Source organism: Taeniopygia guttata, chromosome 1, assembly GCF_048771995.1.
Source record: "Taeniopygia guttata chromosome 1, bTaeGut7.mat, whole genome shotgun sequence".
In the NCBI taxonomy this organism is placed as follows: domain Eukaryota; kingdom Metazoa; phylum Chordata; class Aves; order Passeriformes; family Estrildidae; genus Taeniopygia; species Taeniopygia guttata.
The window spans coordinates 4124536-4149651 of record NC_133024.1 but is presented as its reverse complement, the minus strand read 5'-3'; the positions used below and the strand labels follow the sequence as shown (position 1 = coordinate 4149651).

The window sequence follows — 25116 nt, the reverse complement described above, 5'->3', positions numbered from 1 at the left end:
CCTTCAGCTTTACAAAAACAGGAAAGTCCAAGGCATCAATGCAGTTCTGATTAAACCTGGACTTTAGAGTTTCAGAGGCACATCCAAACAAGTAAAACACAGCCCCTTGCAGTTTTAGCATATGTTTATTAAAAAGGAAGACGTGAATAATGGAGTAGCCACTAAAGAAACAACCCTGCTAACATACAGGCTTTGAATATAGCTTGTGCTGTAAGTTTGACACAAGCTGGGGCAAGATGCCCAACAGGAGAGAGGAAGGAAAAGCAATAGCAGTGTTAGAAAGAGGAATCTCACTGCATGCAGATTACAGTGCTAGCTCTTTTCATGTTTCCCCCACGCTGCCAAGGTAGATCTAACACTGAACAAAGATCACAAACTTACATGCTGCAGAGTGAGTGTGCTGTGTGGACAGCAAGAAAAGGTATACAAACTGCCAGCTTATTTTTAAAAAACATATATTAAAGGTGAAAGCTAAAATTTCCAAATACTGGGCACAGCTTAAAGACCATCTAAACGGTCTTAAGGCCATCTAGACAATTATTTTATTAAGCTAAGTACTGGTATTCTGAAGTCACATAAACAGCTTTGGAAACCTTAAATTGTCTGATTTAGAGAAATAAGTTCATCAAGAGATTAAAATTATAAAACCTAGATTTACTACCAGGGTTAAAGGAATGTTGCCGTCATTTCTTATTTTGCTTTCCTTGAGCCCAAGGATGCATCCAACCACATAAATCCATTTTCCTTTTATGTCCACTTCAATGTAGTGTGGCCCTGTGGGCACAGCCTAGAAAGATGCACCAAAAAAAAAAAAAAAAAAAAAATTTCCTGAGCCTGAAACTCTGCTTACTGTGGACCAAGGACAGGATGAAAACCAATCCTAACCTACCAGGAACATGGTAAAAAATCACAGTGGATACAGAGCCAGAACTGGAGAAATACACCTGTAACATATTGCAAATATTAAACCCTAGAGTTAGTTCAAATTCTAAAGAGAATTTAAGAAAGCATTATAGTTTCCTTTTGTTTAATGACATATAACTTTTTCATTCCTTCCTTTTATTTAGACATCATCCCAAAGAACCTAAATTATACTCATCCAGTTATTTAATGAAAATTTCTTGCATCCTAGCATTTTTGAACTATGTATCTGTTATTTTTAAGAAAACCCAGTAGAGACTCCAAAAGTTACAGTCCAGAAAGTAAAAGTCATGCAGTCACACATAGCTAGAAAGAATTAATCTCAGTTTTGTACACAATACACTATTATATTTTTAAGAACTATGAAATAATTATTTATGTTTGTAATCCTGTAAAATCCCTAAAGAGTTGAATATATACGGCATGTGGCCATTTTTATCCAGATATGCATATGTGGAAACAAATACAGATAACAAGGGACAAGAAAGGAGAGGAGAAGGGTTACGAATGAGCTATGGCTGGATTTTTGTTACAGGTTATAATCCATTTTATTTTGGTTTTAAGGCAGTGCTGTTTCTGCAAATAGACATGAGGAAGATGAATCCATAAGGAATCTGAAGTTCCTCTGAGGCTGAACAGTTATTGCTAGATGAACCACAAATGATAGTTTCTTCATTAAAAAAGCGTATTCTTTCACCAAGGAACAGTCAATGGCATTTTCATGTTGTATCATCAAATGGACTACAGTAGGAAGCAGCTTTCACACAGAGGGGATCTGCATTTTCTCCTTGGCTCATCAGTTTGTGTTCTGACGGATCCAGTCATAAAGTGCTGCCACCCTGGTGTACACACCAGGGCGATTGCGCCGAGCACAGCCTTCACCCCAGCTCACGATGCCAGCAAGGTACCATCTACTGCCTTTCCCTGTGCAGGCCAAGGGACCTCCAGAATCTCCCTAAAATGAAGGAAGTCCAGCCATTAGTGCACACACACAGAGCACTGTAACAAAAAACCAGGTTATTTAAGAACAGGAAATACCTGCCCCTCTTTTTCTCAAATTAAAATTTAATATAAATTAAAACTTACTTCTGATATAATGTACCCAGCCAGATGTCATATTTATCCAATTATTTTAGCTTATGGATGTAGTGCACTTATCAATATAAAGCCCATGGCAAGAAGCAGTTTATAAAATTACTCCTTGATAATGTCCCATTACAGGATTCACAGAATAACTCACCAGAGCCCGAACAGGGAGAGAAGAAGACAGGGATGGAAATAGGGAATTCTACTACAATTTGAAATCTACTATAAATTGTTCACAGGTTGAAGGCAGATCTCTTCTATTGTGTGTTAAATAGGAACAGAAAGATACCACACACCCCCAATCAAAAAAAAGCCAACAAACCAGACACAATTAAGTGTTATCAGCAGTTTTATAATCAAGACTGGGTCTACAGTAGACTACTTTGTAGAGGCAGAAGAAGGAAAAAAGACTAAGCGATGTGCAAATAAGAACTGGCTTCTCAAACGGAACATGCAGGTTTGCCCAGCAATGCAGAAAAATAAAAATTCCCATTCAGTTCCGTTCACAGGATCAAAGTGCATTTGGGCTCATCAATGGTTTTTTTGCCTTTGATTACTTTAACCTTCTGTAAGCTAGTCTGTTGACAGAGCTCTGGGCAACTACAGCGCAGCTCCTCTCTGCATCTGCTCCTAATGCACACAAGGCAGGCAGCAGACTCCAAATTGACCCTGGGGTTTGTTTGAGCCCCCAGCTGCAGCCAAAACATGTAAGAGGTCAGAGAAAGCCACGTACTGAGAAAAGAGTAATAAACAGAAAACTTTCATCACCCAACCAACAAAATTATCTATTATGGTGGTACAAAATTATCTTCAGATAAGAGAAGAAGCCAGAGTTCTTCCTTTCTCTCTGGCTGCTGTCATACTAGAAATGCTGATAATCCAGAAGACTGATGTCAAAGTGACTTGAGAAAGGAGGCTGTGTAGTCCAGCCAATTACTTAGCCAGTTCTGAAAGACCAAAGGGGTTGTATACCAGTAGGGAGAGGAAGGGTCCTAAACAGAGGGACTAAGATCAAAGAACATCCTAGAGTGATATGAAAAGTCAGAAAGGGTAATTTTTTTCTTTCTCATGTATCAGGTCCTCTAAAGATGAAAGGTATTTGGAAGCTTCACGTAACTTGTGCAAAATATCCAGGAAGGAGGAAAACAGAACAGGACCCTTATAAGTCAGAAAGCATGTAAAGGGGGTTAGGGTGCTGTGGGGCTTTCCTGAACTCCCAGTGTCATTCCTCTCTAGCACCGTACAGGAAACACATACTGTATATTACATCATATATATACTAGTGATTCATTGCATAATATATATACTAGTGACAGAAAGCAAGGACAGATACTACCCAAACTAAGAACTTAAAGACCCAAAGGGCCAACATGCTAGAACTCAGACACAGTGTATCATGCTGGAAACTGGCCAGTATGATATACAGCTGAATTGGTTAAAAATTCCCATCTGAAAGTTCAAGGGCATTACTTAAGCAACACATTTTTTTTGAGGAACACCACCCCTCTAACATTTTAGCAAAACAATTCCAAGGGCAAAGTTTGCAGACAAACTCTACAGAATAATAATAAAAATAATAATTAATTTAATTATGTCCTTGACACTGCAAGAAAATTCTGCAAATAGTCTACTCTGTTAAAGAAATTTGACCCATCATGAGTTACAATCCTGCAAAAGTTATCCTTTTGCATTAAAATAATAAAATAATACACAAAAATTGTACCAAATTGCCTCTAATTTGGTCTAGTATTCAGTAATAAATTTCTATCCCCTTTACATGGTAACTGGTATTAAAAACATATTTATAAAGTTTATATTCATCATCAGAGGTTTGAACACCAATAAGTACACAACTAGTGTACTAGGAGAAAGATGGCAGAGTCAGGGCAGGTGAAGAATGTCCAAAAAGCAGTTTCTGATTGTGTGTGTAAACAAGCTGGGGTTTATAATTTACACTACTACTACTACACTGTGATGTAGTCACAACTTGTAATTATACACATGAATAAATGTTTGAAATTAAAAAGCACCATTGCAGCTGCAGTTCCAAAACATTTTCCTTTCATATTTCTTTGCAACTGTAACAATACATTACTTATCATACTTTTAGAGTATTTTAGCAATTCCACACCCAGATATTAAAAAATGATTAAAGGAAATGAATACAAATAGAATAATTCACAGGTGGACCTTTTATCACAGATGATTCCTTTTATCTTTATATTTTTTCTCTTGTATGAAATATATGTGTTAAGATGAAAAAGAATTCTTCTCGACACATTTTACCCCTTGCGTTTGCAAAATTATATTGAGAGAGAGAGTCAGAGATTATTTATGATGATTTGTATTCCTTATTTTGATGGGCTTTTAGTTGCCATTTTAAATTAACCATAAACTCACACTCAATTAAAAAAAAAAAACCAAAAGCAAAAACTAAACAACAACAACAAAAAAGAAAAAAAAAACTACCCACCACACAAAGAACCTAAAACTCTGAAGAGTTTTCCAGTGAAAGCAAACATTCCTTTGTAGTTTTGACACCCATTCCAGATTACCTGGCATGCATCAACACCACCATTAAGGTTCCCAGCACACAGCATACGTGAAGTAATGAGATCATCATAGAGCTTGCTGCAAACACTTTGGTTAATCATTCTCACTCGAGCTTCCTGCAGTGTTTTGGCAAGATGACCTAGAAAAAAATACAAAAGGTATCGCAGAGGTTAAGGTGGCACAAATTTCTTGTAGAGATACCAATTGCCAAAACAAAAGAGAATTGCTTCCCACTCAAAATCTACCCAGCTAATGACAGCAGAATAATTCCCTTCCCTTCAAATGCTGTCTGCTGGTTTTCAAATTTTTGAAAGCTGTTGTTCACACTACCCTATAGCCATAGATGTTCCAATGGACCACCTTTCCACTTCCCTAGCCTGCATCCTTATGACCTTTTTCTGCCAGAAAGTAGTAAAAGTGCCATGCAAATTGTAAGGTAAGACTGCACACAGGGTGACTAAATTTGAAAACTATTTCAAATTATGCATGAAGCTTTTTGTTATTATTGAAACCGTAGCTGTGCTTCAAACAACATCCAAGTCCTACAAAATGCAATTTCTATGTTTTTTTCCATCCTCTCCATTCTAGGGAAGAAACTGAAGAATAAAAAAACCCAAAGAACAGTCTGTAACTCACAAATGATGCTAAGAGTTTCATTCTGTACTATGGTATTGACATAAGGTGCCCTTATGAACTAAATATCCTGACACCTCTGATGTGCTGAGATGCTGCCCAAGCACAGGTTTCAAGCTGTTTAACGCTGAGACAGGGCAAGGATCCCCTGCCACCCCTCTCTGAGTGTGCATTTTTTCTGCTTTCCCACTGCAGCTGGCTGCTTCAAGCTACACAGAGGCGGAACTCTTTATGAGGCCTTTGATTAAGACAGAGAAAATGAAAGATCCTCCACAGGTTTTTTTGCAATTATTGCTGCTTATGGCTCCATGTTGTCAATCAGACAATTCTTTCTCTGCAATAGTTGCAATAATTACTGATCTCTTTTCTTCCAAGGTTCAATTCATCAGGTTAAATGAGTCACAAACATGAAAATGGGCACATTTTTGTAAATCTATAATCATTTGCATTTCAGTGGTCTGTGACACCTGAGTATGCATTTTGTCACTTATCACCTGCTATCCAAGCAACCATTCAGAATTCACAGACTGTAGCTAAGGAGTTATTTTCTAGCTTTTTATAGACACACTAAATAAACTACATGAAGGGTTTTTTGCTTACAAGTATAAAGATTCCATTGTTAGTTTCAAACTAAGCCAAACTTGCAAAAAGCATATCCAGGAAATGAACATACTATTTTCTTTTACGGCTCCCCAGCCAGTTACATAGCAGACAGTTCCAAAAAGAAACACTCTAGAGGTGCTGGGTAAACAAATGGGCTGTACCAGCTCACTGAAGAGTACAGGTGTCTCCATTTCCAGCAGGGCAATGTCATAGTCTGAGATAGATTGGTCATACTGTGGGTGGACAATAATCCTTGTGATTGATCTCATAGCTACACGATTGCTCTTTTCATTAATAGTATGTGAGCCCATATACGCTCTCCATCCCATTGGAACAGAGTATCTGTAAAAAAAAATTGGTTTTAGAACATCCCATTGGAAATCAATGCAAGGTTAGCTCATTCCATTTTAACTACTTTTCAGTATTTGAGAACATTCATCAAAACTAAAGTACATGGAGTAGAATATGACTTCAGAAGATAGATGCACTCTAGTCTCTGTCTGCTAAAGCATTAAGCAATGTTTTTACTTGCTATTGAAATGAATTAATTTCTTGGATTTATAAAACCAACTCCTTGCTATGCATCATGCTTTGGAACTCATAAAAGTATATTCTTAAACTCTATCTCCTCCTTAACACACGTAGGAGGTATGCATTTTCAATTTTCACTACCTAAACTGAACATCAATCAGGTTTTCGCTCATTGATCAATATATAGGACATGTATTGGGATAAAAGGCCATAGTACTACTCAGAAAACTCCTGCCTGTGAAGAAAAAAAATAAAAAAGGTGCTTACCCTACATCTAACAGAACAGTATCTGTCATGCAGGATTTACTGGCGACAGAACCAAAGAATAACTTCAGAAACTGAAGACTTGTGAAGCCAGCAGACAACACCAAGTGTTTACATAGTGAGGTCATATCACCAAGTTATTACCTGGATCAACTTATTTAGGCAAGGAATAGCTTTTGCAAATTATTGAAAGTACCATTGTAAGGTTATTAAACTGCAAATACTCTAGAACAGTATAATTTCCTCATGCCTTGCAGAATCAGAATCCAGGAAGCAATGGGCAGCAGATATGAGCCACTTGTTGGAGATGACAGATGCGCCACACACGTGGCCACGTGCCCCCATCTGTAAACTTGCTTGCCAAGGCCACTTCCCAGATCTCGCATCTTCACCTCCAACAATTCTGGTTTTCTTAAGTTGGTGTCTTCCACAAGCTAACAGAAATAATTTAATAAATTAGTGAAAAGCCCACCAGTTAATTCAGTTCGCCATGCTCGGCACAAACTTTTGCCTTTAGATCTCACTGTGCAATTGGTAAAAAGGTGAGTGCCCGTTTTCACTCAATGGGCAGGTCAGATACAAAGCAGTCATTGTCTATCTTCCTGTGTAAAGAGTTGAATTACTCAAAAAGAGGTTAAGCACAATTTAAAAGTTCATTTGAATCATTCTTGTCTCTATTCCCTCCTTACAAACACAGCTTTACTGTATTTCCTTCAGCTCAATAAAGCAGCAAGACCTACCAGCTTATCCTGAATGTGCATTGCATGAAATAAGTCATCATAGACAGAATGGATGAGTTGGTTTAAAAGAAAAGTGCAAAATTCAAGACAGACATTGGCATACAGTATTGCCAGGAAATTTTTTTTTTTAATTAATATTTTATGTAACCAATTCTTAATCCAATAATGCTTAATAATAACACAAATTGCTGATTTAGTTTCCCAAGTAACTAACAAATCTTAAAATAAATGTTACCACAGTTCATTTCATCTGATCCATCTGCACAGTCTCTCTTCCCATCACACTCAGGATTTGGTTTCAGCAAGCATTTTCCATTGAGGCATTTGTATGCATAAGGGGAGCAACTTTTGTAGGCTGAAATAAGAGAGAGAATATAATGTCACATGTTTGGAGTCATGCTTTCAAATTATTAACAAAACGTTGCACATTTGGGAAGTTGTTCAAAGCTACACATTCTAGTCTGCTTGAAGGAGTAGTCTGTGCTGGTGTAAACTGGTCTCTCTATGGAGAGGGGGCAGGGGAATGATCCACTCCAATTAATGATTTCACTAATTACAGCCTCTGCTGTCCCTGAGAAAAAAGAAGGCCCTCCTACTGTCCACACTTCCATTTTACACAACTCTGACCTGAGTAAGTGTGGCTTCTCAGATCTGTTCTTTTTCCTTCACCAGCACTACTGGTATTACAAATCATAAATCTTCACAGCATCTTTTCATTTTCAAGTGAAATTGAGAAAACTGCAGAAGAGCTTTATACCTCCCTCCAATCAATTTCTGCCTAAGGACTATCACAGTTTACTATGTGAGAATCCTGATAGATCTCAGCAATTGGCTTCCATTACTATTATTCTTATTGCCAGTTGTTTACAAGGACCTCTAAACAGTGGGAGGTAGTTTTTTTCAACAAAGATTTACTCCTGGCTACCCCAAGATTGAAAGCAAGGCAAAAATTGTATAAGCAAAATGCAGCAAGTCACTAGGGAGCCATTGGTAGTACCAGCAATGTCCACAACCATTGTGATCTGCAGTAAAAACACCATCAGTGTGGCAAAAGTCCCCAGCCTACTATGTTTCTCTTCCTTAAATTATGTGATACTGATCTGGCAGCATCTGGGGGAAAAGTGCTCTACCAACAGGATCACCAATAACATGTGCTTGGTTTTCTTACTAAAATCTTTGTTTTCTTGGATTTTTCTTCATTAATTGTCTAAACTCTCCCCAAACCTAGTTTTACTCTGCATAATTTATTATTCACTATTATGAATCTTTTACTTAATGCCATGGGAAAAAGAATCTAGAAACAACACATACAAATGTTAAAATATGCATATTCCTGCTTCTGCTTTCTACCATCTTTTGGAAAATACCTAAAAATACTTACAGCAGTTGTTTTCATCACTGTCCTGCCTGCAGCTGTCATCATCTGTACAAGACTTATACTGAGGTTTACACTTCCCATCACCACAGTTCAGCTGTTCTGGATTACAACCTGAAGAAAAATGGTCTGTAAACTTCTAATATGAACAGCAGACCAACAGCCACATGCTACTCTCCCTGCTAGAGGTCACCTGGATGTTCTGTCAGACATTTATTTACCTTGATTTTGATAGTATCCAGTGACAGAGAGACTTGTGCTGTACTCTCTGACCTTGGGTTACCTTCTGGTCACTGTTTCTGGCATCTTTTGGATGTTCCCTACCTTCTTTGACATGTGGTGCCTAATTTAGGTACAGCACTCTAGCTGGTACTAGAGTACTGTAGATCACCCACAGGTAATTTTCAAATTCCTGTCTTACATCCTAGTGTGACACCAGACACACTTAAAAAAAAGAAAGCCAAACAAAAAACAAACCCAGAACAAAGACAACTAACCAACAAAACACCAAATACAAACAAAATTCACAAAGAGTATTTTGTGATTTTGACTCACCAAGTCAGCTTTTGAGCAACAATCATCCCCCCAGCCATTTTTTTTTTCCCAAAAAAAAGCAATTTAGGCAGTCCACATATCTGTTTAATTATCTCCATTCAGAGCTTCACAAAATCCCAGAATGTTCTGAGTTGAAAGTAACCCATCCTGGCCCTGCAAAGCACCAGCCCAAGAGTCACACCCTGTGCTTGAGGTCATTATCCAAACGCTCCTTGAGCCCTGGCAGCCTTGGGGCTGTGACCACGTCCCTGTTCCAGTGACCAAAGGGTGAAGAACCCATTCCTAATGTCAAACCTAATCTTCCCCAGACACAACTTCAGGCCATTCCCTCGGGAGTGTCACTGGTCACCAGAGAGCAGAAATCAGAGCTGCCCCTGATTGCACTCATGAGGAATTTGTAACTGCAATGAGGTCTTCCCTCAGTCTCCTCTGCTCCAGGCTGAACAGACCAAGTGACCTCAGCAGCTCCTCCTACAGCTTCCCCTCAAGGCCCTTCACCATCTTTGTTACGCCCCTGTGGACACTTTCTAATAGTTAATTTTTTATTTTGTGATGCCCAAAACTGCCCCCAGCACTCGAGGTGAGCAGGACAATCCCCTCTTGCCTGGCTGGTGATGCTGGGCCTGATGCCCCCAAGGACATGGATGTCCCTCCTGGCTGTCAGGGCGCTGCTGACTCATATTCTTGGTTTTATTTTTCTCCATATATATTCTACAGCCTTTCAGGACCACTTACAAATACATTCGTCTTAAATACATCCATCTTTCTACTGTGCAACACTTTTCCTATTTCATAAGCATCTACTCTAATCCATAAATTAGACAACGAACAAAAATTATGTGACATTCCATAACAATATTGGCGGAATGACTTTAAAAATATCCTTCCTCTTTGGCAATGAGTCTTGATCAGTTGTTCTATGGAAACAGTTTCCTGTATTTTTTTTCTCCCGACATTTTCTTTCTGATAAGCTTGTCACATAAAACAGTGTCAAAATACAATTTATTTATTTATCCTCTCACAGCAGGGAACTAAAACGAAATTTTAAATCTCCATGCTGGTTTTAATATTCTTTTCACTATTTACTTTGGCTACTTCTTGTGTATTTTTTTCCTTTGGAAGGTTAACTTATAAAGCTTGGTGTAAAATTCCTTCTTGATTTTTCTGATCTCCCACTCTTTAAAGAGACACATTACACAGCCTCTTTTCCACACTTTTACATCTTCACCCACATATTTCATGTCATCTTAAAGTATGCCAGCAGTAGTTTAGAGATAATTTCAACTCAGTTCTCAACTTTGTGGAAGAAACCCTTTACAGAAAACAACAAACAATTGCTCTACCCCAATCCAATTCATCACTACCATGTGGGCAGCCTTTCCAGCATTTGAACTGATTTCTTGAAGGAATGCACATTCTGTCTGCATATATAAGGACAAGCTAGAAAAATAAGAAATCAATTACACTGGCAATATTGATACAGTCTAAATGAAGTGATGTAGGACTCTACCATGAAGAAATATTAAAATTATTAAAATTAAAGTTTGTGTAATTTGTAAAATAATTTGAATATTATAAAAAATCTTACTTAGCACAATCTGTCAAAGATTTTTATCAAGCAGTCTGAATTAAATGAGCCACCTAAATAGCCTTAGTGAATTGAATTCACATTAATTGCCTCTACTCTAAGGGTTGAAAGTCATTCACCACAGATACATAACTACTTTTAGGAAGCATTTCTTTAATTTGTTAAGGGAATGTATTCAATACAGGACCATCTAAGGAAAAGAAAAATAAAAACAAAACTAGGCATTTTCTTTAGTATTACAAATACATATTTCCTGATATTAAAATTCTGTAGAAATTAGAAATTAAAATTAGAATTACTAATTAGAAATTAGTACCGCATTAATCTCTGTGTTACTACACTCAGTGTCTGATGTGAATAAGTGCTTTATGGAACACTTCCCAAAACTTGCAGTATTGCATGCAACAGCCCCTGACCAAGAATTTCTTTCATATTCACATAAACTATCTATTAGTATAGATGGTAAGTTGTTTCTTCACAAAAAATGTTTGTTCTCTTTGACTCTTTCAGGTGTGCACGAAAAAAAAAAAATCTCTGAAAGACTAAGTAGCTCAAACCACCCCTCTTTCTGCCCAAGTGAAGTAAAATGAAATTTTCTCCCATTTAGCACCATGGGCAAATTAAGAGCTACATAGATAGAAGAACCAAATCCATTTGTCCCACAGTTGTCTAATCAGCTCCAATCTGGAGTAAATGAGTCCTGTTCACAGCCTTGCAGTGATGTCAGTGGGAGGAAAGCACACACCACCCAGCCAGCACAAGCTCCAAGCAGGAGTGGCTGCATTTTCTTGTCACCTCTCTCTGAAGTTATCTAGCTGATGGCATTTGCTTTCCAGGTCAGCTCAGAGCAGAGCCTGTGACATTTAATAGCTGTGCTTTGACAGGCAACCAACAATGGGGAAAAAAACTAACCTCAGGTGGCTGACTGCAGGCAGTTAAGATGTGGGAAAACATGAATTTTGTTTTTTCCTTCTCCTATTACTACTGCTGCAGGCAAGGCTGGTACAGGCCAGCACTCTTAATCTGTGCTGGTATCTCAGACAGCATTCACCAAACTACTGCATCAACTTAATACTGACACATGACAGCCATTCCACTCCTCCTGATGAGTCTTTATACAGAGCCTCCTGATTGTGACTAAGAACTGATTAAATAACTTTGAGCCATCTGCCTTCTGCCTCAGTGCTAGGAACAGAGCATGCAGATGCACAAAATAAAGACTGGATTTTCTCTGTTAAAAAAGGTGTTCCTAGGCTTAGACTCTTAACCATTTTTGAGGCAGAAACCAGAGTAATCACAGAACTAAGAATAGCTGGCAACTTTTTCTGGTAGAAAGAGACCCACATTGGTGGAAGAAGAAATCCCTGAAAATTTGTGTCTTATAGAATGACTGACCACAAAATGTGCCACTTATTTGGAGTGAAAGGCATGAAACAAAAATCTTCACCAGAAACCTTAAATGCTTCTCTGTCAACAATGAACAGAACTACATTCTGACAAGCAAGCTGAGGTTTTGAAGAGTCTTCTCAAAATGAACTGATCTCATGAAATCACAGAGAACGTTACCTAGCTAGATGTTAACTGGGTAAAAAAAATCTGAGATTGCATATTTTCTAAGAAATGTCACACGTAAATATATGTATCTCCTGAAAATTCCTGTTCCACCATCTGGAAGACCCTCAAAATCTAACATTGATCTAGAGGTACATAGACTGGGGATTTAGGAATCCCCAGTCATATTTCTGCAACATCTTCTAGCAAGTGGTCCTCTTTGACTGCCAGTAAAACTTAAATAGTTTGTCTAAACCTGGAAACTGATCTAGATCACATCGAATTGTGATTTTAAAGAGAAGATTAAGTATTCATGGTTAACTTTGTTTGGCAAAAGAGTCATGCTTAGAGGCCCTCTGCCATTCTATTTTCATGTTGTAGCTTGGCTATTTTAAGGTGTCAGCAAAGTGCCATATAATAGACCTACAGAAGCTGAGAAATTTTACTCCCCATTTTACAGAATTGTTGGTAAAAGTTAGAAAATAAGTACTAGCTTCTAAATTCATCTTATGTCTAAATTTGTACCTCTATTTGGTCAACCAAAGACATAATTTTTTACACATTTGTCTCCTGCAATAAGGTCAAGAAAATAGGCAGGTTCAGTTGTATACAATTGGTCTGTCAAGCAGGGTTTCTGCTTAAAAATTAAACTGTGTGCTTAACAACTTACGGTCTGTTTGACTGAAAGCTTTGTATTCAATATAAAACCCTCTGTGGGTGACCAGCTCATCAGAATGGAAGTTGATTGCAACAGAATAGTCATATTCTCTGTTTCTGTTGTTTTCTGAAAGAGCTTTACAGTATCTAGCAAGACAAAAGTGAGAAATATTAATTTCTAACCAAACTGTCCGCTACCATCCAGATATGTCTCCTTTTACTGAGTGGTGTCAAAAAGCTTTAAAATAATGCAATAAGGATCAGCTGTATTTTGGTGTTAAAAACTGCTCAACAGAAGTTTTAGAAAGCCTAATTATGAATTTCTCCCACTCCCTAACTTTTTTGGGATTAGAGGACTTTGAAACAAAATACAGCAAGATGATCAATATCAGGGTCTACCTTGTAAACACAAACTGCTTCAAGCATGCTTGTTTTCATATTTCCCATTTAGGTTTGTAAACCCAAAAGTTACACATCCAGGAAAAGGAAAGGATTAAATAATTCAGCCAAATCCAACAGCTGTTGCTTGTTTCAATATGCTCTTTCCAAGAGACAAATTTCTCTGAATAGCTTTATTTTCGGTGTTCGTGTAACAATGGCAATCATTGAAGAGCAAGTGGTAAAGAAAATTAAACTTCTGATTACACAAACTCTTCACCCACATCAAGACCACAGCCAGGAATTTACAATCAGCTGCAGCTGCATAAAATCCTGTAGTTTTCTACATTATTTCTCTAAGGGGAACAAGAGAAAAAGCAAGTACCTGTAAGAAAAAAACAGGATGCTTAAATGTGCAGAACTTTAAAGTGCAAATCAATATGCCAGAAGATAATGTATTTACTCACCTAACTCCATCAATTTCTAGCCAGTCTTTATCACATTTACTGGACCCTGGAGACTTCTCTTGAATTTGTATTACAAGAATTTTTATTGAGAGCTTGTAACCAGGCAATGGTGCCTAAAAATCAAAAGATAAAAACCCTGACATGCATTAATAAAATTAAAACAGCCCGTGCTTCCACGTTGTTCTATGTATTACTGGATTGAGAGCACTGCATTTTTATTATTGAAATTAGCACCTCTGAAGAACCAAAAAACTTTGCTAATCTAAACATCTATAGAAGTCTTTTTAGACCCAACTTTGGCTAGCCTGTGCCTGATGAAGGAGTGTAAGCCTTTCTGCAGCCAGCATAAAGCACTATATCTGAGGTTCATACTAGCTTTGTAATACCATATGTTCCTCTTCTGCACAGAGGTGAGAGTTTTGTGCTATAAGATGCTAATAATACTGTGAAAGGTAGAGAATGATCAAGTTATATACATGAAAAGTCTTCTTTACCAGGGAAACTAAAAGAGTAGCTAAATGCTGAATGGAACAATAGACTGACATATCAGGCAGTTGGTAGAAATCATGAACAGATTTTAAGTCTTGCCAGAGGACTTGCTTGAAATTCAGAGATGAATTTCTGAGCCAAAGAAGGTCCTGGCTCTGCAGAATTCAGGGACATACACTGTGGCATCCATCATGTGAGGCATGATTTACACGACCACTTTTTTCTTTTTGACATAGAAAAAAAGCTCTGATTATTATTAATTTTTTTCTGGCTGCTGGGATTTGTCATCTTACACATTAATTTGTTGCTGTCACAAATAATGCTCAAACTTCTGGAAGCTGGCAATATTTCCCTCCCATAGGTGGCACCTGTACGTAGGACAGGAAGGAGAAGCCTGAGGAGAAGTCAGGTTCAGTGGTCTCACTAGATTTTCTCTGTTTCATCCACATCAAAAGCCATTTCTCCCAGTTTTGTGTCTACATAAGATAAAGAAAACTCATCAGAAGAGTTCCCAGCACATACCTTGATGATCCAGGTGCAGTCGATGTTTGGTGGGTAATAACTTGGGTAATAAGGGGAACTCAGCGTCCCATTCCAGGAAATGTAATGACCACCACATACTAAGAGAGAAATACATCAGCAAGGAACACAATTATCTCAGCTGTACAAAAATGCAGAATTTACTTCATTTGCTAGGACCCTTCTCTATGTACAGAGTTAGAAGAATACACTCTGACAATATTCAACTCACATTTTTCCTTTATTAACTGAAAATCACTTAACTTCCACATCCAAATAAAACTTTCTCTTTTTTTTTTTTTTTTTTTTTGATCAAATTACAACTAAGGGTAAGTACAAAGAAACCTCTGACTCAAGTTCTTTTTCAAATAAGCATTTTTTTCATGGTAAGTGAAAGAAGCAACCAGATGTGGATGCAACCAACCTCCCCCTTCCAATTTACTTTTAACTTTTCTGTAGGTATTTCAAAATTAAAAAGCAATTAGCCCAGTGAAGTGCAAACTGATTAATTTCATGTAAACAAGGAAGTTTGTGTATCAGTCCTCCGTTTAAAATGCCATATTTGAACAATTCCTTTGAAGTTTTATTTTCTACCAAGGACTCTCTTAGATATCCAGTCCTTAGTGCTTTTGGTTCCCTTTAGGTAACGTTGTGAATGCAAATATGAATATAACAGAAAATAAGATAATTTTGAAATTAAAAAAAAATCTTGTAGCAAAACCTGGGCTAAATGTAATTTGAAATGTCCATCCTCAGAACAATAAAGCCATTTAAATTAGTAATGTGCATGGGATAAGTATTTGAGTAAGCAGCATGCAGAGAAACATAAGTTGAAATGTGGAAGCTTTGGAGAAGTTTGATCTCAGTGATTTGGTCCACATGTTAAAAATTAGTCCCTTGCTTCATTGTCAAAACTCTTTCACTTATACCTTACCAAATAACTGTGGCTAAACTTGACCCTGTCAAACCCCTTTATCTCGTCTAAAATTAATACTAATTAATACTACAGTTTAGCACTGTAGTAAAATCCATAGTACCTCATGTAAAATCCATAGTACCTCATAGGTTTGGGATGTACATCTTAGGTTTGGAACACACTTTTCTTATTCAGTTAAGTACACTGAATAATGCACTCAGAAAAAGAACAAAGATAAATTAGAAGTGTTTGCTCTTGTTTTCCACGTTCTTTAAACACATGTTCTACGATCTGTGGATACATTGCCAAAAATGACAAAAGTAGCTGCTCTGGCACTGGGGCTATCTAGCTTTGCCCAGACAGATAATATGTGTGTCTGTCTGTCTGTCTGCTCCTCTGCCACTACTCAGTGTCACCCATGCAATGACCAGCAGGTAAGGCTTGAGTAATTATTGGGAAGACAAAGTCTCCCAGACCAAAGGATGTTCTCTCTTTGTTCAATTCTCAGTCTTTTGTAAAGTGGATCAGAATGATAATTCCCTGTTTTATATGCCAATATTCCCTCCCCCAGATATATTCAAGGCAATATCAACTTTTTTAGAGGCAAAACCAGTACTAAGTGTGCTTCCATCAGATGCTACATACTGATTTTAGGAACAGCTTGAAAGTGAGCTTTTAATATATTGCTTTCTCCTCTTTGGTCCAGCGAGAAGGTAAGCAACATCACATTACTCGATGAAGTCAAACGCACAACAGAAGGAGTCCAGGCCCCAGGCCCACACCATCTGGAAGATTAAAAAAAAAAAAAAAAAAAGTTAAAAAAAGTAATCCCAAAACATTTCCCACACTCCTGTCATCTTTGCTGGGGAACTGGGCAGAAGTAGCACTGATCCGGGCATCTGTGTTTTAGAAGCATTCCCTTGGCTACCACTTCCCTTTTATTTCTTATTTTATTTTTTATTTTTATATTTATTTATTTCCCTTTTATTATAACACAGGATGCTAGGGCTTTCCAGCATTGAGGCTAGCCACTCTGCATGTACATCACCATTTTCTTGCTTAACAAGTGCCCTGGAGTTTTCATACCTATAGAAGCATCAGAAAGGCAATGCCAGATTATGTCACTTCAGTGGTGATAGTGGCACTGAGAAACAGAGGTTAGGGATGAAAAGGCAGCAAGTGACAGTGCAGCAGTGTTGAGCAACATCTGTGCAACAGATAAACCCAAAACATTTTCAATCTATCCATGTTCAGCCTTGTTTTGTGTCACAAAAGCTATCACACCCCATGCTTGGTAACTATCACTTCCTGTTGCTCTTTTACTTGTAACGTGAGATGATATTTCTGGCATCTGCAATTCACTCTTATGCTTATTCCATTTTGCAACCCACATCATATTCCTTTTAGGAATATGATATTTAGGACTTTTTTTCATTTATTTATAGCTCCATGATCCTTGTGGGTCGCTTCAAACTCAGAATAATCTGTCATATCTGTGAACCTATACGTTAAAAATTTCCAGCAGGTTTCTCTTTTTCTATGCACAGCAAATGAGAGCAATTAAGATTAGACCTCACAGTAACAGATTATTTCCATCACAGCCCTGCATCAAGTTCTTTGATGTCACTGAGATCCAGACTAGCAGCTTCAAAATCAAATTTTTTAACCTTAAATTGAAAGTAGTTGTCTGCTGCTTTAGCAGGCTATTCCTTTCACATGTTTGAAGTGAGCCACTAGTGAATGAATCTCTGCTTTGCCTCTCCTGCAGACATTATTAAATCCTTTTTATCATAATAGCTGACAAAACATTTATAAAATAACAGTATAAGTCCTCTCTCCATGTGGAAATATTCCTCAACCCAGTCAACAGCCTGGTTTATTTTCTCTCTGTGCCTTCTGTCATGATATCATCAGAAAAGCAAGGCAAGCTATGAGAAGAGTTGTCCACGTGAGATGCTTACTCTCACAGCACACCTCACCATCTCAGCTTGAACAGATTTTAGGATTTGTCACTGAACAGATGTATTACTGCAGTTTACAGAAACTGGAGAGAATCAGTTCAGTCACCATATGTGACCCTAGACCTCAACATCAGGGAATAATAGCTGCCATAGTTACTGGCTGTCACAGATATTGGACATACTGTTGTTATTATTAGTTCTACTGTATGCATCTTAAATATGTCACTAGGCTGCTTTAGACCCAAGCATAAAACTAATAGACATATGCAAATTTTCTAGGGTGGCAGTAAAAGCAGCCAAAAAAAATCAGGGTTTTTTTGAGGTTCCATCAGGTTTTTAACATAATTTCAGTCATAAAATTCTGCTTTGGTTCTTTAATAGACAGACATCAATGAACATTTTTGTATTTCATCTTACAGCATCAATGTTCTATAAATGTGTTACATCAGACACCTGTGTTGGTCTTGCTGTCTTCCAGGTGTCTTCATGCTCATGGCCATTTTATGGGTCCTAAATACATTTATGGGTCCTAAAAAGCTGAGCCAGTGGTAAAAATGCACAATGGAGTAACAGGCACAGCAATAATCCATAATAAGTAGCAGAACAGATGCAGGCCCACATCGGGAATGGGATTCTCCTGAATATTAAGCTACAGCTTGAGCATAACTCCTTACAAAACTTCTTATTAAACTGTTAAGCTACAGTCTGAGAGTAACCCTTGACAAAAAACCTTGTGTCCATTCCATGCCACAATGGCAATCTGTTATGTCTTGTTGCATAGAGAGCAATTAATACATTAATAGAGCTGAAGAGGACCACTTACTCAATTAAGTTAAAGCACTCCTAAACAAGTGCATTTCAGATTCCTAGCTGAATCTTCATGCTCAGCTAACCTCTTCCTGAAAGTTCCTAAAAATTAAATCAAGTTCCCTTCTTGAAACCATCCATCCTCAGATCCCACAGCTTGTTTATTTATTTGGTTGAGAAAGACAGATTCCTTTTTTGTGGAATCTGTGCTCAGACATGAAATTTGCCTCTGAAATGTAGGAGCAGTGTAGCCACTCAAATACCATCTGAACTCACTTATTCAAATAGACTACACAGTGACACTGAGGATGGAGCCTTCCAACCTCCTATTATGAACAGGAATTCAGCTGTGACTGGGCTGCCATAAAACATACATTTTCTGAAAGTAATAGAATATAATACTCTAAAGGAAAGTCTCTTTTTGAGTTGTGAGAGTAATTTTAAGGAGCCCATTAGAATTAGCCATAGTGCAGAATAAACCCCACAGAAATTTGTAACATGTTCCCTAAGGAAGGGGTCATGGCACAAAGCCTGTCAGAGTTCAAGGAACATCTGGACAATGCTCTTAATCAGATGGTTTGGTTTTAGGTAGTCCTCTGAGGAGCAGGGAGGTGGACTTGAAAAACCTTATCAGTCCCTTTCAATTGTTTTAGAAGATCTTTTTATTATGCTATCCAAGATTTTAAATTAAGTTGTGTTTCAAACATCACATTTTATACATCTGGTACAGTTTCAGAGAGCTTCTGTAAAACATCCTTGCTCTGTATCTTACCTGGTGATGATCTTGTTCTGCAGTGGAAGAAGGAAATCATATGCTGACAAGTGGTGTGATGCACAGCTCTCTGGAGTGACACCATGCTGAGTGATAACTACCAGTCTCACCACGTAATTAGAAGGAACTCTCAGTCTCCATTGATAAAAAGACTTTTTGGGATTCATCAGAGTTAAAGTCCTGTTGTTACCTGGCTTGGCATACAGGTCAAAAGATACTGCTACAAAAAAGAGCGTAGATCAGTATGGAGAAGCTGTTAGATTGAAAGACAAGTTCTTGGGTAAGATTTCAGACAAGGTAGAAACAATTACCTACCCACATTTCTTGACTCCACTATTCCCTTTTTGCTCTTAGGTTTACAGCTCTGTTCCCTTTTCAGACTGCATCACCTTCTCCTGCTCTAGCCAAGGGAGTACAAAGCCTCACCACCACGAGCAGGAGCTGATTCAGCTGCAATTGCTACAACATCTGCCTCACACCTACTGCTTCCTTTGCCATTTTCTCTTCCTTCTCCATGCAATGAGAACACTAAGTACATGAAGACAAATCTCGAGATGCGCTCGATATGAAGAAATCAGGCAAAGTGAATTAAAGCTCTACATTATCTGACTGATCACTAATAACCAAAATTGTCTAATCGTCTAATCACAAGCCAAATTATGTACAATTTTTCAATTTTTTTGAGGTTTTGTTGGGTGGTTTTTTGCTTGCTTTTTTTTTTTTTAAGAAATGGCAAAAAAAGGAGCCACAGCTCACTGCAATTCAGTGGGAACTATTACATTTTCAACCATTCTAGTCAGAACATCAGAATAAGGTATTTTCATCCAGCCTTCATTTGAAACAAAAGACGTGGAGATTCCATGGCTTAGTTTTGTTCATATGCTCTACAGATATAACAATAACTCAAAAAATGCCATTTTTCTATCACAGAATTCCACTCCCCATCAAAGTGGTATCACTTAGGATTGAAGCATAATTACCTGATCTTAAGATCATATCATATTCTGTGGAATCTGAAACTGAAATGTAATAATTATCAGCTACACAAGCCAAAGACGTGAAGTGGAGAAAGAAAAATAGACAGGATAGGTATCAAATGACAGGTACATTGTTACCAAAAAGCTCCATTGCAACAAGATCAAAATCTTCCTGCCCAGAACTGAACAAGGGAACTGCTTGTTTACTACAGATTTCTTTTTGTTTCACTAGGGTTAATTTTTTAAGAGAAGCAACCATATCTTGTGGTGCCCAGAATGTATTCCAGAAGTAAGCTCGTAGCCCAGATTCTCCTTCACTGTGAAAGGAAAAAAAAATTCACTATAAATACAGTCTAATTACTATTTTGGTTTTCACTGGTCTGCATTTTCAGCTGGCACAGTTTCATAGCCAGCTGAACTTCTGTGCCCAATAGTTGCTGCTAAACATGGTGACAAAAAGCTCTCTTGTTTAACAACTATTTTTGCTGTATTTTTATACAGTAGAACTATTTTTGACATATGCAGCTTAACCAGCTACACACTGAGACTGAAAACCACACCTTGAAATCCTTCAATAGTTTTTATGAAATTGGATGTTATCATCCCTGCTGTATAATTATACACTTTTAGATCATATAACAGCTCCATACACATTGCAATTCATTTTTAAAATGGAAGCTAGCCCCATACAACAGCACAATTTTATGCTCATACTTTGACATATAATTTCACACAATTTTTGTTGAAATAAAGAATCCTTGAGCATAGACATACAAGTTATTACTTCAGTGATTCCACCACAATCCTTTTGAAATTACCTGTGCACTGACCATTCAGGGTTTTCAGAAACTACCAGGACTGTAATAACCTGCTGCTCAATTGGTTTACATTTCTTACCAGGAGCTCAAATTGTGTTTTGCCCCAAATCACACATTTAAGGATTTGTTTTCAGACATTAAAAGAGAACTTCATTTGAATGGACAAAACCAAAATAAGATCCTGCAAGTGCTGAATTGTTATTTCAATAATTAAAAGTACATTAATAGACAGCAAAACAACCCATAGACTCAGGAACAATTAATCAGACTTCATTTATCTCACCAATTCTACAGAGCAGGACAGAAGTCACACTATTAGCTTAGATCATATACTTCAATGCATTTCTCCATTTTAAATTCTCTTACAAAGATGTGCATTTTCTTCTAGATTGCAAATTTAAAATGCATTAAAGAAAAAGGGGAAAACACAGCTGAATAGCTCAAATTTCTACCATATGCTGACACAACACCTACCTGAAAGCAGCCACTACAGACTTCAAGTAGTATTTTCCCAAGAAGGAGGATTCATATGTTTCTGCCAACTATAATGTGATAGTAGTAAAAGAAAATGTAAAATTATTTTTCAGTGCCAGAATAACCTCTAATACTATAAAGTGCTTGTCTTTTCATTCTTTCCTCTTCCTCACTGCCCTCCCCCACATTAAAAGCACTGTCCATAATTTTCACAAAATCTATCAAATAAGGATCATAAATGTGCATTAAATACCACTAAAAATTTGCTTTTTCACATCACATTCAAGGCCATTGAGACAGTTCTTGATAATTAGCTGTGAAGAAAGTCTTTATGAATACATTTATATTTTTGTTTCAGTCTTTGAACTTCTAGTATCACCAACTTGTATTGGCTGTGCACAGAGCAGCTTTGAGACACCAGATTAGTTATTTTGAGAAATAGAAGCTAACAGAGAACAGCTTTGTCTTCAAAACTGCTGCCCACATGTACCTAAGAAACAGTACTGATCCCACAAATAGAAACTCATAAGAAGGGCAATAAAGCAAGCACTGTTGTGAGTGATAAGGAAAATTTAAAAAGTGAAGCATTGATTTGGAGGTAAAAGTAAAAAGAAAAAGGAAACTGTAGAAGGAAGAGAGTTTGAATAAAGTAAAATAAAACAAATCCCACTCTCATATTTCCTTCAAGACAAGTAATTTGTCCATAATCCTGAAACCTTATTACCTAGAAAATATTGACCTTACTCTAAGACACACAGCCCCATGGTCTAGCTGCATTTCTAAATCTGAAAACTGCCAAGGCTCTTCCTAGCTTTAAACTTATTATTTCCAAGGGAAATAAAAAATGGCTAACCCGAGTCCTCTCCTCATTCCCAACTGCTTCTGTACAAATACAAAATATTGCCCTACTTATGTGGAAACTTACATAATTTTGGATTGCCTTTGCTTGCAGGATGAACTTCTGTGATGTTGGATCATTGAGGTCATTTGTATAAGTCAAATTAGGAATTTCTACACTTCCACTGATATAAATAAAGGAAAATGCTGGAGTGAGAAAAAAAAAAAAAAAGAAAAAAATTAGCACACCTAATAACGTTACAGAGCAAGACACTTGCAGAAGTATGTGCTTATCCCTGGCATTTGCAGGTAATTAGCTCTTTAGAGAATCATGCAGTAATAACTAGAGCACTGAGTCAGTCCCACTGACAGAGTAATGCCCAGCAGGAAAAGAAAGGAAGGAGAATAAAGGCTTAGGCAGGCATTTCTACTAGGAAGACTTAATAGTTAAGCTTCCAATTTTTTTGCAGTACTCTCCTCCTGAAGAAGCATGGCTTTAATGGCTATGTGTTGACATTTGGGGAAGTACATAAACAATTTAGGTACCCATTCTGTTTTAAAAAAAAGTGAAGAGAAAATAAAGAAATAATTCCTATAGGTTCCTGCAAAAGATAACACTTAATACCAATAATGATGGTATTCATGAGCAGTGACAAAAAATAATTGCTGGGGAGCAACACTTACAGAGTGAGTAGTGCAGGAGTAGCACAAGTGCTGTCACTGTTAAAGAAACTGTAGGTAATATTCCTAGGAGACATCTCCTCCAGAAACACAACTTCACCCATTTGAAGAAACGATGCATCCTACCTTCTTGGTAGGATGGGCAGTCATAAACACACAGACTTTCCTAGAGAAAGACCATGGATGGCATCAGTTAGTAAGAACAAAAGAGCTGCTGTATCATATTTTGGTGTATTTACTCTCATAGTTTTAAAGAGATTAAAACTGAGATAAGATCTTTCATGTTATCAGCTAGGGCACACATGAAACCCTCACCTCCCTGGGCTATTTCCTTCTTGTATGCATTTCAAGCTGTGAAAGTGGGGTGGTGGTGGTGGGGAATTTTTATCACTTTAGTTAAAAGCACTTTATGAAGAACAGGGATATTGTAAGTGCAGGCAAATTTAACGGGAAGAAATGATGATGTTTGACTTAATTCAGAAGGCTGAATTTTTTTTATTGTAATTACGTTAAAATATATTAATATGTCATATAAAAGGAGGATATTAAAACTACATACTACTTTTTCTTACTCTAACACAACTCGTGACCCTCTCTTGAGAGGGTGGGTTGGATTGGGCATCAGGCTCAAGCAATCTTCACCAGAATCCAATCAAGCCAAGTGAACAATTGAATTGTTCACTCCAGGTGAACAATTCTCTAAACACATTCTACATAGGAAAAACAAGGAGCAGAAATAGAAATAGTTTTCTCTTTGATATTTCTCTGTGCATCTCTATGAAAAATCTTGAGGAGGAGAGAAATGTGCTTACCACAGAGGGGTCAGTGCAGACAGGAGTAGACAGAGATAATTTATTTTCTGGTTTCTACTACAAAGCTTAGCTGGTGGCTCTTACCTGCCCTGCAGCCCGTTCAGCATCTGGAGCTGGAATGCTGTACACAGAAATCCGGCCGGAGGGAAACGCCTGCGGCATGATGCCGTGACAAATGCCTTTTGACAAAATTTGCAACAACTCCCTAAGTGAACCCTGTTTCTTAAACAGAATAGCTGCTCTCCCCCCTGCACACACCGGGCTTCTCTTATTTCACCTTTACCACACTGCAGTCCAAGAAGGTGGGCAGGAAAATTATCATCGCTGTAACTCTTTGTTCACCTGAGTGGCTCAGTAGGATATGGATCCCATCATTTGAAACTAGATCACTTCTTTCAGAAATACAACAGCAGGGAAATAATCTCTGACACAATGCAAAGGATATGCAAAATTTACAGATAAAAGGTCCCAGGACAACATAAATGAGGCAAATTCTAATAAACACCCTGGGGAATTTATAGAAATATCTGTAACAGAGGAGAAGTGCTCAGTTCCACATATCACCTTAGTTTTCCAGCTTCAAGACCGTACCACAGAATAAATGTGGTAAGTAAATTGCAAACCAATTTATGTTCACATTTCCTGTTTGAAAGAAAAAGCAAGTTTAAGTCAGCAAACCATCAAGTTCAGCATATTCTGCATGCAACATAAGAAAATCAAGGATGTGTGTGGGGAAAGAACATATTTGTTACATGTTGAAAGAGAGAGAGGACAAAGAAGAGAATCTAGAAAAGCAAAAGGTGATGAAGTAATCTCAGCCCCAGAAAAATAATACAAAGGGAACAAACAAATCCGAACAGGTCACACAGAGATTGCAAAAGGGATTAACTGGAAGACAATCCTCACAGCTCAGAAATTCAAACTACAGCTGCAGACAGATGGCTTTGTTCAAATCCTCTGTTTTTCAACCTGTCTCTTTTACACATACAGAAACTGCTGACTGACACTTTGCCCCTTCCTTCATGGAAAAGAGAAAAAAAAAATCCACAGAAAAAGGCTTAGAGGAAACAAACCTATGATATTAAAATTATATCATGACCTTTTAGAAACACCAGTTTCATTTAATCAAGGACAAGATCATTGCAATAACA

The 25116-nt window shown here is 37.6% G+C and overlaps 1 protein-coding gene across 1 annotated transcript; it reads right to left on the bottom strand.

Annotated features, from left to right (window-relative positions):
* Positions 1-106: 106 nt before the first annotated feature.
* Positions 107-24942, bottom strand: LOC100228717 (suppressor of tumorigenicity 14 protein). The gene is made up of 17 exons (XM_002188206.6): positions 24050-24942; positions 23157-23319; positions 22561-22679; positions 21636-21703; positions 20482-20660; positions 20347-20385; positions 19367-19586; positions 16472-16611; positions 14914-15011; positions 13903-14015; positions 13071-13204; positions 8713-8820; positions 7567-7686; positions 6842-7025; positions 5867-6138; positions 4563-4699; positions 107-1876 (listed from the first exon to the last, which is right to left on the bottom strand). Exons 1-17 carry the CDS (start codon positions 24125-24127, stop codon positions 1718-1720), a joined length of 2331 nt encoding a protein of 776 aa, XP_002188242.6. The 5' UTR covers positions 24128-24942; the 3' UTR covers positions 107-1717.
* Positions 24943-25116: the final 174 nt, after the last annotated feature.

What these genes read in the sequence shown, in the direction of transcription:
- LOC100228717 (XM_002188206.6), bottom strand. Translation starts at nt 24,127, where the DNA reads ATGCCGCAGGCGTTTCCCTCCGGCCGGATTTCTGTGTACAGCATTCCA. An exon ending in TGTTGCAATGGAGCTTTTTG is followed by an intron (nt 20,386 to 20,481) that starts GTAACAATGTAC and finishes ATTACATTTCAG; the next exon opens with TTTCAGATTCCACAGAATAT. An exon ending in CAGTGATGAAAACAACTGCT is followed by an intron (nt 7,687 to 8,712) that starts GTAAGTATTTTT and finishes CTCTTATTTCAG; the next exon opens with CCTACAAAAGTTGCTCCCCT.